Raw genomic sequence first — 14,151 nt, 5'->3', positions numbered from 1 at the left:
CGAAAATTAGGCTTGGGGTGGATTAATGATTGTGCATTGAGCATTGACTCCCCTATACAGAATTTTATTGTTGTTAACAACCATTTGATCAATAAATATGAGAGATACCCTCAGGAAAAAAAAAAAAGAAAAAAGATGGAAGACAAAGCATGTGCGTACAAAGGGTGTGTTGCAGATACTGCCCCAAGCCCACAATTCTGAAACCATTTGACACATATGCTAGGGTTGAACAAATAAAGAAACATGTTAAGAAAATTAGACACAGGTTTCTCACTGCAGGAGAAAGAAATCACTAATAAGGAACAGGATTATGCTGGAGCTCATGTGTCAACAGACTTACATAGTAAGTAAATAAATATAGATGCATGGGGTTATTGCACACTCAAGCCTCTCCTAGCTCCATCCACTGTGAGCAGCCAGAATCACTGACACTGCAGCAGCAGGGGCACACCAGCCCCACCCTGGTTACTAACACCACTCTCCAATGAAGGAGAAATGGCTGATTCTAGGGCTACACAGGGAAAAGATGAGGCTAAGTGTCTTATACCAACAAGAAAGCACTCCAAAAAAACAAAACTAAAACCTAAGCCACAGCAGGGCCATCGGTGAAGAGGGGCATGTGGGCAAATGTGCCCCCAGTGGCCAAAGGGGAACAAGCTGAGCCACAAATACAGCAGGCCAGCCTAGGCCATCTCCCAGCACAACACACAGACAAACTATGGAAGCCAACAACTTCCTGGGGGTGAAAACTCTCCTTTACGGATTCCATAATAAACGTACAAGGACTAAGGGAGATAGGGACTCACCATAGGGGTTCTGACCACTGCAGCTAGCACTGGGGGAATGCTATAACTAGTGGGCAAGAGCTGAGGGAGAAACGGGATGATGGCACAGTCTCAAGACACTGACTCCACAGCATTTCCTAGGAACTGTGAGGCTTTATATGCAACCTTTTTATCCTGACACTCCTGCCCCAGGAAGTAAGCAAAACTCCTATCAGGGAGGAGAGGCTCAAGATGGCGGCATAACTAGGGCGGCAGAAATCTCCCAAAACCATACGTGATTTTGAAAATACAACAAATACTATTCCTAAAAGAGAGACCAGAAGATACAGTACAACAGCCAGGCTACATCTACATATGCGAGAACTCAGCATCTCATGAAGGCGGTAAGATACAAAGCCGTGACAGGACAGGACCCAAGCACTCCCCCCATCCCAGCTTACCAGCAGAAGAGTCGGAGTGGGGAGGGAGTGGAACCACAGGACTACTAAGTAACCAGCCCTAGTAATCTATACCAGGAGCACAGACACACATTGCATGGTCTATTGGATATTAGAGAAAGGGAAGGGTAGCGTCCGAGACGGAGACTACGAGCAGGTCCCCACAGTCAGCTCCTCTGGGACAAAAGAAAAGCGGGCACTTTTTAAAAGTCTTAAAGGGACAAGAACTCAACAGCTGAATAAAACTGTCCCAGCAAACTCAGTCCAGCAGGCTGGGAATCTTGAGGAACTTCAGGCCCCATAACCCCCTGTGGGGGTAAAGCAGCCCTGAAGCCTCTCACAGCAATAAGCAGCCTACCATTCGTTCCCCTCAACCGGTACTATAAGCAGACCGGCAGACCCGTCACAGCTGCAGAGCAGCCGGAGAGCAACCCCACTCACAGCAACAATACAGAGTCTCCTCCTAGTGTGCAGCTAACCAGGACAGGCAGCGGAAGCCAGAGCAAGGTCCAGAAGGCACGAAGGGGCATGGTTCTCACAGAAGAACAAACCCAGCTTGCTGCAATTCCCCGCAGTGTTCTGGGCTAGCCCGACACCGGCCCCAACCACAGCAGCTCAGGAGATTATCTGAGAGACTGCCTTCCGGGGTGTGGGTAGGCAGCACAAGCAGTGGAAGCCACAGCAAGGTCCGGAAAGCATGAAGGAGTGCTGTTCCCTCAGGAGAACACACACGGCGCAGCTGCGACACCCCTGCAGTGCTCTAGCATACCCCGAGGGTGGCCCTGCCCGCGGCAGCTCACGAGATTATTCCAGAGGCTATTCCCAGTGTGCAGCCAGATGGCACAGGCAGCGGAGAAAGGCAAGGTGACCAAAAAGCAGGAAGGGACTTTTGTTCTCCCAGTTGACACACATGCCACCTGCCTGCAACGATATCTATCACCATGAAAAGGCAGAAGAATCTGGTCCACTCAAAAATCACTCAGACAACCCCAGAGAGAGGGCCTCGTGAGATAGATATAACCAATCTTCCTGAAAAAGACTACAAAATAAAAATCATAACCATGCTGATGGACCTGCAGAGAAATATGCAAGAGCTAAGGGATGAAGTCCAGAGGAAGAAAACAGAAATGAAACAATTGATAGAAGGGCTTAAGAGCAAACTGGATGAGATGCATGAAAGGATATTAAGAGAACTGTGTGACCAATCCAAACGCACCAATATTTGCTTTATAGGGGTACCAGAAGAAAAAGAGAGAAAAAGGGAAAGTGTCTTTGAAGAAATAATGGCTGAAAACTTCCCCAAGCTGGGGAAGGAAATAGTCTCTCAGACCATGGAAGCCCACAGATCTCCCAACACAAAGGACCCGAGGAGGACAACACCAAGACATATAATTAAAATGGCAAATATCAAAGACAAGGACAGAGTATTAAAAGCAGCCAGAGATCGAAAAAAAAGAACACCTACAAAGGAAAACCCATCAGGCTATCATCATACTTCTCAGCAGAAACCTTACAGGCCAGAAGGGAATGGCATGATATATTCAATGCAATGAAACAGAAGGGCCTAGAACCAAGAATACTGTATCCAGCAAGATTATCATTTAAATGTGAAGGAGGGATTAAACAATTCCCAGATAAGCAAAAGTTGAGGGAGTTTACCTCCCACAAACCATCTCTGCAATGTACTTTAAAGGCACTGCTCTAGATAGGATGGAAGTATGCCTAAAGCATCAGGATATACATTCTTCTCAAGTACACATGGAACATTTTCCAGAATGACCATATACTAGGCCACAAAAAGAGCCTCAGTGAATTCTAAAAGACTGAAATTCTACCAACCAACTTCTCAAATCACAAAGGTATAAAACTAGAAATAGTTTGAACAAAAAAAACAAAAAGATTCACAAACACATGGAGGCTTAACAACATGCTCCTAAATGATCAATGGATCAACGACCAAATTAAAACACAGATCAAGCAATATATGGAGACAAATGACAACAGCAGCATAATGCCCCAACTTCTGTGGGACACAGCGAAGGCAGTTCTAAGAGGAATGTATATAGCAATCCAGACCTATTTAAAGGAAGAACAATCCCAAATAAATAGTCTAAAGTCACAATTATTGACATTGGAAAAAGAAGAACCAATGAGACCCAAAGTCAGCAGAAGGAGGGACATAATAAACATCAGAGAAGAATAAATAAAATTGAGAAGATTAAAACAATAGAAAAAAATCAATGAAACCTAGAGCTGGTTCTTTGAAAAAATAAACAAAATAGATAAACCCCTAGCCAGACGTATTAAGAGAAAAAGAGAATCTACACACATCAACAGAATCAGAAACGAGAAAGGAAAAATCATGACGAACACCACAGAAATACAAAGAATTATTAGAGAATACTATGAAAATCTATATGCTAACAAGCTGGAAAATCTAGAAGAAATGGACAATTCCCTAGAAAAATACAACCTTCCAAGACTGACCAAGGAAGAAAAAGAAAATCTAAACAGACCAATTACCAGCAATGAAATTGAATCGGTAATCAAAAAACTACCAAAGAAGAGAATCCCGAGCCAGATGGATGCACTGCTGAATTTTATCAGACATATAGAGAAGACATAGTATCCATTCTCCTTAAAGTTTTCCAAAAAAATAGAAGAGGAGGGAAGATTTCCAATCCCATTCTATGAAGCCAGCATCACTCTGATACCAAAACCAGGCAGATACCACAGAAAAAGAAAATTACAGACCAATATCCCTGATGAACATAGGTGCAAAAATACTCAACAAAATATTAGCAAACCGAATTCAAAAATACAAGAGGCTCATACACCATAACCAAGTGGGATTCATCTCAGGGATATCTCAGGGATGCAAGGATGGTAGAACACTCAAATATCCATCAACATTATCTACCACATCAACAAAAAGAAGGACAAAAAACACATGATCATCTCCATAGATGCTGAAAAAGCATTCAACAAAATTCAACATCCATTCATGATAAAAACTCTTAACAAAATGGGTACAGAGGGCAAGTACCTCAACATAATAAAGGCCATATATGACAAACCCACAGCCAACATCATACTTAACAGTGAGAAGCTGAAAGCTTTTCACCTAAGTTAAGGAACAAAACAGGGATGCCCACTCTCCCCACTGTTATTAAACATAGTACTGGAGGTCCTAGCCACAGCAATCAGACAAAACAAAGAACTACAAGGCAACCAGATTAGTTAAGAAGAAGTCAAACTGTCACTATTTGCAGATGACGATATATACATAAAAAACCCTAAAGACTCTACTACAAAACTACTAGAACTAATATCTGAATTCAGCAAGTTGCAGGATACAAAATTAATACACAGAAATCTGCTGCTTTTCTATACACTAACGACGAGCTAACAAAAAGAGAAATCAGGAAAATAATTCCATTCTCAATTGCATCAAGAAGAATAAAATACCTAGGAATAAACCTAACCAAGGAAGTCAAAGACCTATACCTTGGAAACTACAAGATAGTCTTAAGAGAAATTAAAGAGGACAGTAACAAATGGAAATTCATCCCATGCTCTTGGCTAGGAAGAATTAATATTGACAAAATGGCCATCCTGCCTAAAGCAATCTACAGATTCAATGTAATCCCTATCAAAATACCAACAGCATTCTTCAAGGAACTGGAACAAATAGTTCTAAAATTCATATGGAACCACAAAAGACCCCGAATAGCCAAAGCAATCCTGAGAAGGAAGAATAAAGCAGGGGGGAATCTCGCTTCCCAAATTCAAGCTCTACTACAAAGCCACAGTAATCAGAACAATTTGGTACTGGAACAAGAAGAGACCCACAGACCAGTGGAACAGAATAGAGACTCCAGATATTAACCCACACACATATGGTCAATTAATATACGATAAAGGAGCCATGGACATACAATGGGGAAATGACAGCCTCTTCAACAGCTGGTGTTGGCGAAACTGGACAGCTACATATGAGAACGAAACTGAATCACTGTCTAACCCCAAACACAAAAGTAAATTCGAAATGGATCAAAGACCTGAATGTAAGTCATGAAACCATAAAACTCTTAGAAAAAAATACAGGCAAAAATCTCTTGGACATAAACATGAGCAACTTCTTCATGAACATATCTCCCCGGGCAAGGGAAACAAAAGCAAAAATGAACAAGTGGGACTATATCAAGCTGAAAAGCTTCTGTACAGCAAAGGACACCACCAACAGAACAAAAAGGCATCCTACAGTATGGGAAAATATATTCATAAACAACAGATCCAATAAAGGGTTGACATCCAAAATATATAAAGAGCTCATGCACCTCAACAAACAAAAAGCGAATGATCCAATTAAAAAATGGGCAGTGGAGCTGAACAGACACTTCTCCAGAGAGGAAATTCAGATGGCCAACAGACACATGAAAAGATCCTCCATATCGCTAGTCATCTGAGAAATGCAAATTAAAACCATAATAAAATGTCACCTCACACCAGTAAGGATCGCCACCATCCAAAAGACAAACAACAACAAATGTTGGCAAGGATGTGGAGAAAGGGGAACCCTCCTACACTGCTGGTGGGAATGTAAATTAGTTCAACCATTGTGGAAAGAAGTATGGAGGTTCCTCAAAAAGCTCGAAATAGAAATACCATTTGACCCAGGAATTCCACTTCTAGGAATCTACCCTAGGAATGCAGCACCCCAGTTTGAAAAAGGCAGATGCACCCCTATGTTTATCGCAGCACTATTTACAATAGCCAAGACATGGAAGCAACCTAAGTGTCCATCAGCAGATGAATGGATAAAGAAGATGTGGTACATATACACAATGGAATATTATTCAGCCATAAGAAAACAAATCCTACCATTTGCAACAACATGGATGGAGCTAGAGGGTATTATGCTCAGTGAAATAAGCCAGGCCAAGAAAGACAAGTACCAAATGATTTCACTCATATGTGAAGTATAAGAACAAAGAAAATACTGAAGGAACAAAACGGCAGCAGACTCACAGAATCTAAGAATGGACTAACAGTTACCAAAGGGAAACAGACTGGGGAGGATGGGTGGGAAAGGAGGGATAAGGGGGGTGAAAAAGAAAGGGGGCATTATGATTAGCATGTATAATGTGTGTGTGGGGGCACAGGGAGGGCTGTGCAACATAAAGACAAGTAGTGATTCTATAGCATCTTACTACGCTAATGGACAGTTACTGTAATGGGTTTTGTGGGGGGGACTTGGTGATGGGGGCAGTCTAGTAAACATAATGTTCCTCATGTAATTGTACATTAATGATACCAAAATAAAAAAAATTAAAAAAACAAAGGCAAAAATCTCCTAGACATAAACATAAGCAACGTCTTCATGAACATATGTTCCCGAGCAAGGGAAACAAAAGCAAAAATGAACAAGTGGGACTTTATCAAGCTGAAAAGCTTCTGTACCGCAAAGGACACTATCAATAGAACAAAAAGACATCCTACAGTATGGGAGAACATATTCATAAATGACATCCGATAAAGGATTGACATCCAAAATATGTAAAGAGCGCACGCACCTCAACAAACAAAAAACAAACAATCCAATTAAAATATGGGCAGAGGAGCTGAACAGACACTTCTCCAAAGAAGAAATTCAGATGGCCAACAAGCACATGAAAAGATACTCCACAGCACTAATCATCTGAGAAATGCAAATTAAAACCACAATGAGATATCACCTCACACCAGTAAGGATCGCCACCATTCAAAAGACAAACAACAAATGTTGGTGATATGGAGAAAGGGGAACCCTCCTACACTGCTGATGGGAATGTCAATTAGTTCAATCATTGTGGAAAGCAGTATGGAGGTTCCTCAAAAAATTCAAAATAGAAATACCATTTGACCCAGGAATTCCACTTCTAGGAATTTACCCTAAGAATGCAGGAGCCCAGTTTGAAAAAGACAGATGCACCCCTATGTTTATCGCAGCACTATTTACCATAGCCAAGAAATAGAAGTAACCTGAGTGTCCATCAGCAGATGAATGGATAAAGAAGATGTGGTACATATACACAATGGAATATTATTCAGCCATAAGCAGAAAACAAATCCTACCATTTGCAACAACATGGATGGAGCTAGAGTTTATTATGCTCAGTGAAATAAGCCAGGCGTAAAAAGACAAGCATCAAATGATTTCACTCATATGTGGAGTATAAGAACAAAGAAAAAAACTGAAGGAACAAAACAGCAGCAGATTCACAGAACCCAAGAATGGACTAACAGGTACCAAAGGGAAAGGGACTGGGGAGGATGGGCGGGAAGGGAGGGACAAGGGGGAAAAAGGAGGCATTATGATTAGCAGACATAATGTGGGGGGGGGAGCAGCACAGGGAGGGCTGTACAACACAAAGAGAAGTAGTGATTCTATAGCATCTTAGTACGCTGATGGACAGTAACTGTAATGGGGTTTGTGGTGGGGACTTGATGATGGGGGGAGTCTAGTAACCATAATGTTGCTCATGTAATTGTAGATTAAAGATACCAAAATAAAAAAAATTAATAAATAAAACAAAAACAAAAAAACCTTCTGTCAGGGTCGGCCCCACTGACCCACTACCACAGCACAACAAGTGGGGAGGCCAGGAGATAGCAGCCACACTGAGTCACCAGGGTACAGTCCTGACGCCAGATAGCAACAGAATGCCAAAACAGTGCACCCCATTGGTGGCATTCCTCCAAAACACCTAATAACTTCAGTCTAATAACTAAGAGGCAGTCAACAGAACCCCTGACTAGTACTCATCAAAGTATGCTGGTCACAGTGGACTGGAGGCTGCATCCACGTGGACTAAGCAGACAGGCAAGATGTGGAGAGGGCTCTTGGAACTGGGGAGACCTGAAGGTCTAGGGTAGTTACAATGCTGTACCAATGTGAACTGCCTAGTTCTGACAAGTGTATGTGGTTTACAGAAGGTGCTATAGATGAAACAGGCTGAAGGTTATGTGGGAATTTTCTGTTCCATTTTTTAACATTTTCCTGTAAGTCTAAAATTAGTTCAAAAAGGAAAGTTAAAAGCAAAGCAATCTGGGTGCAGTGTGGAAGGAGAACCCAGACCCAGATGGCAGGCCCTCACTGGACACTGAGGCTCACCTTGACCATGATGTTTAACATGGCACCAGGGTAGGAGATGGTCACCTTGGGCTTTTTTACAGTAGTCGTCTTGATGACAAAATTTTCAGGGAAGCTGTTGGGTAGGACACACCATATTCCATCTGTATCCAGCTCTAAAGGCCTCCTTCAGAGAAACAGACAAACAAGGCCATTGGGACCCTCGGCTATGGCCCCCATGTAGGAAAACTCAACGTCAAATCCTGACAAAGACAACAAGGCCCTTCCTGGCTGTGAAGCCACAAAATGAAATGCCCATAAATTTCCAATTCCATCTTTGCTGCACTGACCCTTCCCACTCCTGGCCTCCAAGCAGCTATGCAACCCCAGCAGTCAAAGAGCACCACACTCACCCTATCTGTTCGATCAGCTCTCGCGCTTGGGTGATGATGTTGGCCCCCGTGAAACAGACGATGCCAGCCATCTCCATGGAGTACCAGCGGGCCCTGGAAAGACAGTCACAGCTGGGTGGGCGGGCCTCCTCCAATGCTTTGTTAGAGGAGGTGGGGCAGGGAGAGAAAAACGTGGAGAAGGGGACATCTGAAGAGGGCAGGAAGGGTAACGTGTCTGTACTGAGGACACCTCCATCCCTGCTATAGGAGTGGGACAAGGCTAAGGAAAGCTCCAGAAGGATGCAGCATGCTGCCACTACAATGCTCATGACCTCCGCCTCAGCAGGGCTCTAGACACCAGTCCACTCGCGTGTCCCCATGGGTTCTCCCACTCTCCCCAGCACCATCTCATGCCTCCTCCATCCTCCCAAAGCCCACATTCACCCTCAGTTTCCCACATACCACTCGGCTTGGCTGTTCCAGAGTCAGGTTTCAGCTACAGGTGCTGGGCAAACTGAGGTCAGCCTGCTTTTCCCAGGGAACTGCTCAGGTTCTAGCCCTGCCCTCTGCTGCTCCCTTTCCACCACTGAAGAGCAACCCCAAACTACCCTCCTCAAAGTCGATCCCTGGCACTGCCACTACCTTTCTCCCTCTCCAGAGCTGCCACATCAACCCTCCTCGCAACCCCTACCACAGCAGACAGTCTGGCCTTCCAGACCTGCTCTCACCAAGGCCCTGCCCACCTGGCTATTCCATCCAGTGAGTGTACTGGCCCCACCAAGCCTCATCCCTTGCAGCCCAGGAACCACCTCTTCCTCAGCTTTAAGACCCCCACCCCTGGCCTTCTTGACTTAGATGGCTTTACCCCATTGTTGGCCACATGGCAGTGTTTAGCAATTGCTCAGACTCTCTCCACAGTCCCCCAGCAACAACATCCACTGTCACGTAAATGTGCCATAAACTTCCAAATCGCTGCCTCTAGCCCAGAACATTCAGGCAGCAGGTGCAGTGGCACCAATCCCCCAGACACCCCAGTCCAGCCTGGGGGCCAGCGCTGTCTCTAGCTCACCCACCCTGGGCTGAAACATACCCTTTGCGCATGACGTAGCCATAGAAGGAGTTGAGGATGCACTTGTGTGCCAGCTGCAGCGAGTCATACAGGACCTCCATGTTCTTGCAACGCTTCACTTCCGCCTCATCGCCCACCTCCACAGCCGCAGAGAGCTTCTTCTTCCACACCTGAGAACACAGAGAGCCTGATCACCTCCCACACGCCAGTCAATGCTCCAATGCTTTAATATTTTGAAAATCTCAAATCTATAGAAAGTTTAAGGGAAAAGTATGAGGACAGGTCCACACCCTGGGGGTCACTGTCAGCTCTGCCACATTTGCTCCATCCCCCCATTGGCAAAGTTAAGAAACCCAATCCCCAAGAACTTAAGCACTCTGTTTCTAGGACAAGGACATTCTCCCACAGCACTGCAGTACTATTACTGCATCCAAGACAGTTAACCCAGATACGATGTTGACAAGGCCCTACAGAAGTCTGCACATAAGACCCCAACCTGAGTCAGGTCAGAATGACATGCTGGGTTCTCAGGTGTCCTGAATCACCTTTAATCTACAACTGCCCCATGTAAGAAGATGTCCTGCCAAGAGCCCTGGACATAAAAGAACATATCAATGCTACATTTTTATTTCCTGTGAGACCAAGGTCCAGGAGGAAATATTGTTACAAGAATAACCCTCTTGGACACATCAGGCTGGGGGCAACTTCAACCTCCTAGGACAGGACCCAGGACCTGGCAGCTAGGGAGAAGCAAGTGAAATCCACATCTGAAGACCAGCAACTGAGGCAGGGGCTTTACTCCACTGAAGAGGCCCAGGGCCTCCAACTGAGTCCTACTCATCACTTTACTCCCTGAATGCACTCAACAAGCTGAGTTACAGGGTTTCTCAAACAACAGAACTCAGGAACTACTGACTTGCAGACAACAAACCACATATAATTAGAGGCAACATCTTAGGGTAACAATTTACTCACTAGCCCATATTTAGGGACCACTGCCTGCTCATCAGATACTGTGTCAAGCTTTGGAAGATTGACATGGCCAAGTTAAGGAGGAGTGAAGGGCTGTGCACTATTCCAAGTGGTTGTAATCAAAGTGTTCCCATCACTGTGGTAGTGGTTATACAACCATATGTTTTGTTGAAATCTACAGAACTGCCCACGTGCTTTAAAGGGTGACACTTTCCCCATGTCAGTTTTTACCTCAATAAAGTGGACACACCCACCACCAGAGACAGATGAAGGCACTCAAGACATCTGAACTCACTCCACTCCCTGTTTGCTAAGATGCTGTTGGAGATCAGACATTTGACATTCTCCTTCCATCTCAGAACATTTCATCCTTACTCCCCCAGGGGATGTATTTTCAGTACCTAAAAGAGTGTCTACCACATAACAGGCATTCTGTAAGTATCTTGAATGAATGAGAGGCTCTACAGAATTTACATCAGACTGGAAACTGTCAGTTCACAAATGCTGGGCCAGGGGGTGTGCAGATCCTGGTAATAGGAGGTGCCAGCTGAGCAGGAACATGGTGAAACCTGGCCCTCAGACCCACAGAGAGGCTGAACCTCATAGGATGCCAAGGCCCAAATAAGAGGCCAAGGGACGGCTCCCCCAGCATGCTATGAGGCACAAGTTGGCACATTCTACCTGCTTTACTGCAATGAAAGGAGTCGTGGCTAACAGGTACTGGGGGATGAGCTTCTGTGATGGGACTGGTCATTCTGAGGCCAAAGTATACTAGGATGAGGAGCCAGGCCTGTGTCTGCATGAACTGGACTTAAGGGAATAAGAGCTACTCAGAGGTCCCTGGCAAAGGCAACTAATAAAGAAATGCAGAGAAGATCGTAAATATTTCAGCAAAGTTCCCATACAATGTGAGAAGAAATATTTTTAAAGGTTTGGTGCTTAAAGAACAAAAAAATTTAAGATACTTTTTGAGCACTTACTATGTGCCAGTTAGACTCTGAAGAACAAGAAACAGTCAATGCACATTCAGTGCTTCTCTGATGACGGAGACAGAAAAATAAGTAGATAGTCACTGAATTACAATAAAGTGAGATGGTGTGTTGTTCCTCAAAAGCTTAAAAATATAATCACCATATGGTCCAACAATCCCACTCCTGGGTCTACACCCAAAAGAACTAAAAGCAGGGACTTGAAGAGATACTTGCACACCCATGTTCTCAGCAGAATTCTCAAAAGTCAAAAGATGGAAGCAACCCAAGTGTTCACTGACCCATGAATGGATAAACAGAATGTAGTATATAAATATAATGGAACATTATTCAGCCTTAAATTGGATAGAAATCTTAACACATGGATGCACCTTGAGGAGATTATGCTCAGTGAAATCAGCCAGCCCCAAAAGGACAAACACTGTATGATTCCGTCTTATGGGTTCCTAGTTGTCAAACTCAGAGATAGAGAGTAGATGGGGGATTATTGTTCCATGGGGACAGAGTTTCAGTTTTGTAAGATGAAGAGTCCTGGAGATGGAAGGTGGGGATGGATATATGTCAATATAAGTGTCCTTCATGCTGCTGATGTGCTGTTACATATCTCCTTGATACTACCGGATGAAACATGCCAGTAAGACATTTCCCTAACTCCTCCCAGTCAGTCAAGCAACTAAAGGGACACGTGGCCAATGCTGTCAAGGTACAGGCCTCCATTTCTGCCACAGCTGCTCACTGCCTCACTGAGAGAGAAGTAGCTTGGCTCCAGTAAAAGTTTAATAATAAAAATGTAGTTTGCTGACCCTGCTCTAAATATTTCAAAAGCAATCAGTCAGAATAGTTAGTTCCAAGGCCTAGGCCCTTATTTCTTTAAAGCTGAAAACAATAGCACATTTATTGTCAGAATGCATGTGCTAACCCAGAAGTCAGCCCCTGGACTGGGAGTAACACATCCCAGTCCAGGGGCTGTCCAGGATTCTCATCTCAGAAACTAGACTCTGTTCCAACTTCATACATAAAGGTCAGATTTACCTTGTGGAGACCTTTGAACTCATAGCGCCTGTCCCGGAAGGCACGCACTGTGTCCACATAGAATGAGTTCTCCCGCTGGCAGATGGTGGTGAGGCGCTCCTCCACCTTGGTCACATGGATCTTCTTGTATGCCTTCCGGCAGTAATCTAAGGTACAGTGGAGAGGGAGCACGTGAGACCCACCAGGAGATAGCCGGGCCTCCTGTACACAGCCAAAGAGAGCAAGACACTAGGGATGCCATCAAACACAGGTTTCTAGGTTAACACAAGGGTACAGAAAATTCACACTGATGCTGCTGGTTTCTCATATCAAAGGAAGGCAGCCCAGGAATGAACACGCCAACTATACCAAGCCCACAAGAAGAAAGAAGAATTCAGTATCAGAATCCTTGCTAAAGGAGAAATGGAGAAATGAAGAAATGAAGCCTACAGGGAAACAAGTTCAGTGACCTGCTCTGACTCAACAACTAGTTTAACTGAACTCAGACTGTGACATACCAACACAGCCCCACAAAGGCCCAAAAGTCAGAGGAGACTTGGTAAGTCAGTATTTGGAAAGCTGCGGCCAAGTCCTGGGCTGCTCACCTGCTAGTCTCCTCTTTTCATATTTAGCCTGCTCTTCGCGGGACAGCTCATGAAAAGCCCGGGTTGAGCCCTCCGGGGTCAACGGAGGGAACTTCTCTGACTCCAACTGGTGCTGGATCCGATGGTATTCACTGCGGCTGGCTGGCACTACGGGAGAAGAAAACATGTGAGAGACCTGCGCACCTGCTTCCACTGAGCAGCTCCCCCCACCCCCGCCTAACACTCAACTGAACTCGCCCCTCCACTGCCAGGCCATCTTCCTCTGGCAGTTTGCTCCAGGCTTGTTGAAGTCACAGGCAGCACAGGTGGCCTCATCCACCATGGCAGAGGGCTGCAGAGGGAATTGGGAATGAGCAATCAACTTTTGGGTGGAAAGAGCTCATTTCTGATGTGAGAATCTGCCTTACCTGTAGGCGGTTTGTCAGAATGATATTAGGATACATGGCCCCCACATCCAGGTGGTAGATGAGGGGACATTCGATTCGGTTAGGAACATCTTTCAGGGAGGTGAGCTTGGTTTTAATCTGATCACACACCTGAGAAGGGAAAGAAATGGAGGCTGGCAACCAAGAAAAACAAGACTGCACAGACAGAGTAACAAAGAAAGCACCACACTCCCAGGCAGACAAGAGGCAGCCACTAACACCAGGTGCTGGATGTGCAGCAGGCTGGCCAGAAAAGACAGAGCCCTAATTAGACAGCAGCAGCCTCCACTCCACAAGAACTTTTGGGTTGGGAGAACACTCTAAGACTGTCTGTGGCCTTGCCTGGCACAGC

General features: G+C 44.8%; 1 protein-coding gene across 2 annotated transcripts in view; it reads right to left on the bottom strand.

The window, feature by feature from the left end:
- POLE (DNA polymerase epsilon, catalytic subunit) overlaps nucleotides 1–14,151 on the bottom strand; it is an 83,235-nt gene that overhangs the window by 54,314 nt on the left and 14,770 nt on the right. For both annotated transcript variants that reach the window (XM_036921916.2, XM_036921917.2), the window contains exons 17-23: nucleotides 13,782–13,910; nucleotides 13,603–13,705; nucleotides 13,375–13,521; nucleotides 12,791–12,936; nucleotides 9,819–9,967; nucleotides 8,750–8,842; nucleotides 8,379–8,523 (exon numbers count right to left, since the gene is read on the bottom strand). In XM_036921916.2, the coding sequence (XP_036777811.2) occupies nucleotides 8,379–8,523; nucleotides 8,750–8,842; nucleotides 9,819–9,967; nucleotides 12,791–12,936; nucleotides 13,375–13,521; nucleotides 13,603–13,705; nucleotides 13,782–13,910 (912 nt within the window). The remainder of the gene's footprint in view (nucleotides 1–8,378; nucleotides 8,524–8,749; nucleotides 8,843–9,818; nucleotides 9,968–12,790; nucleotides 12,937–13,374; nucleotides 13,522–13,602; nucleotides 13,706–13,781; nucleotides 13,911–14,151) is intronic.

This window comes from Manis pentadactyla, chromosome 14, assembly GCF_030020395.1.
Source record: "Manis pentadactyla isolate mManPen7 chromosome 14, mManPen7.hap1, whole genome shotgun sequence".
NCBI lineage: Eukaryota > Metazoa > Chordata > Mammalia > Pholidota > Manidae > Manis > Manis pentadactyla.
This window is presented reverse-complemented; position numbering and strand designations above follow the sequence as displayed.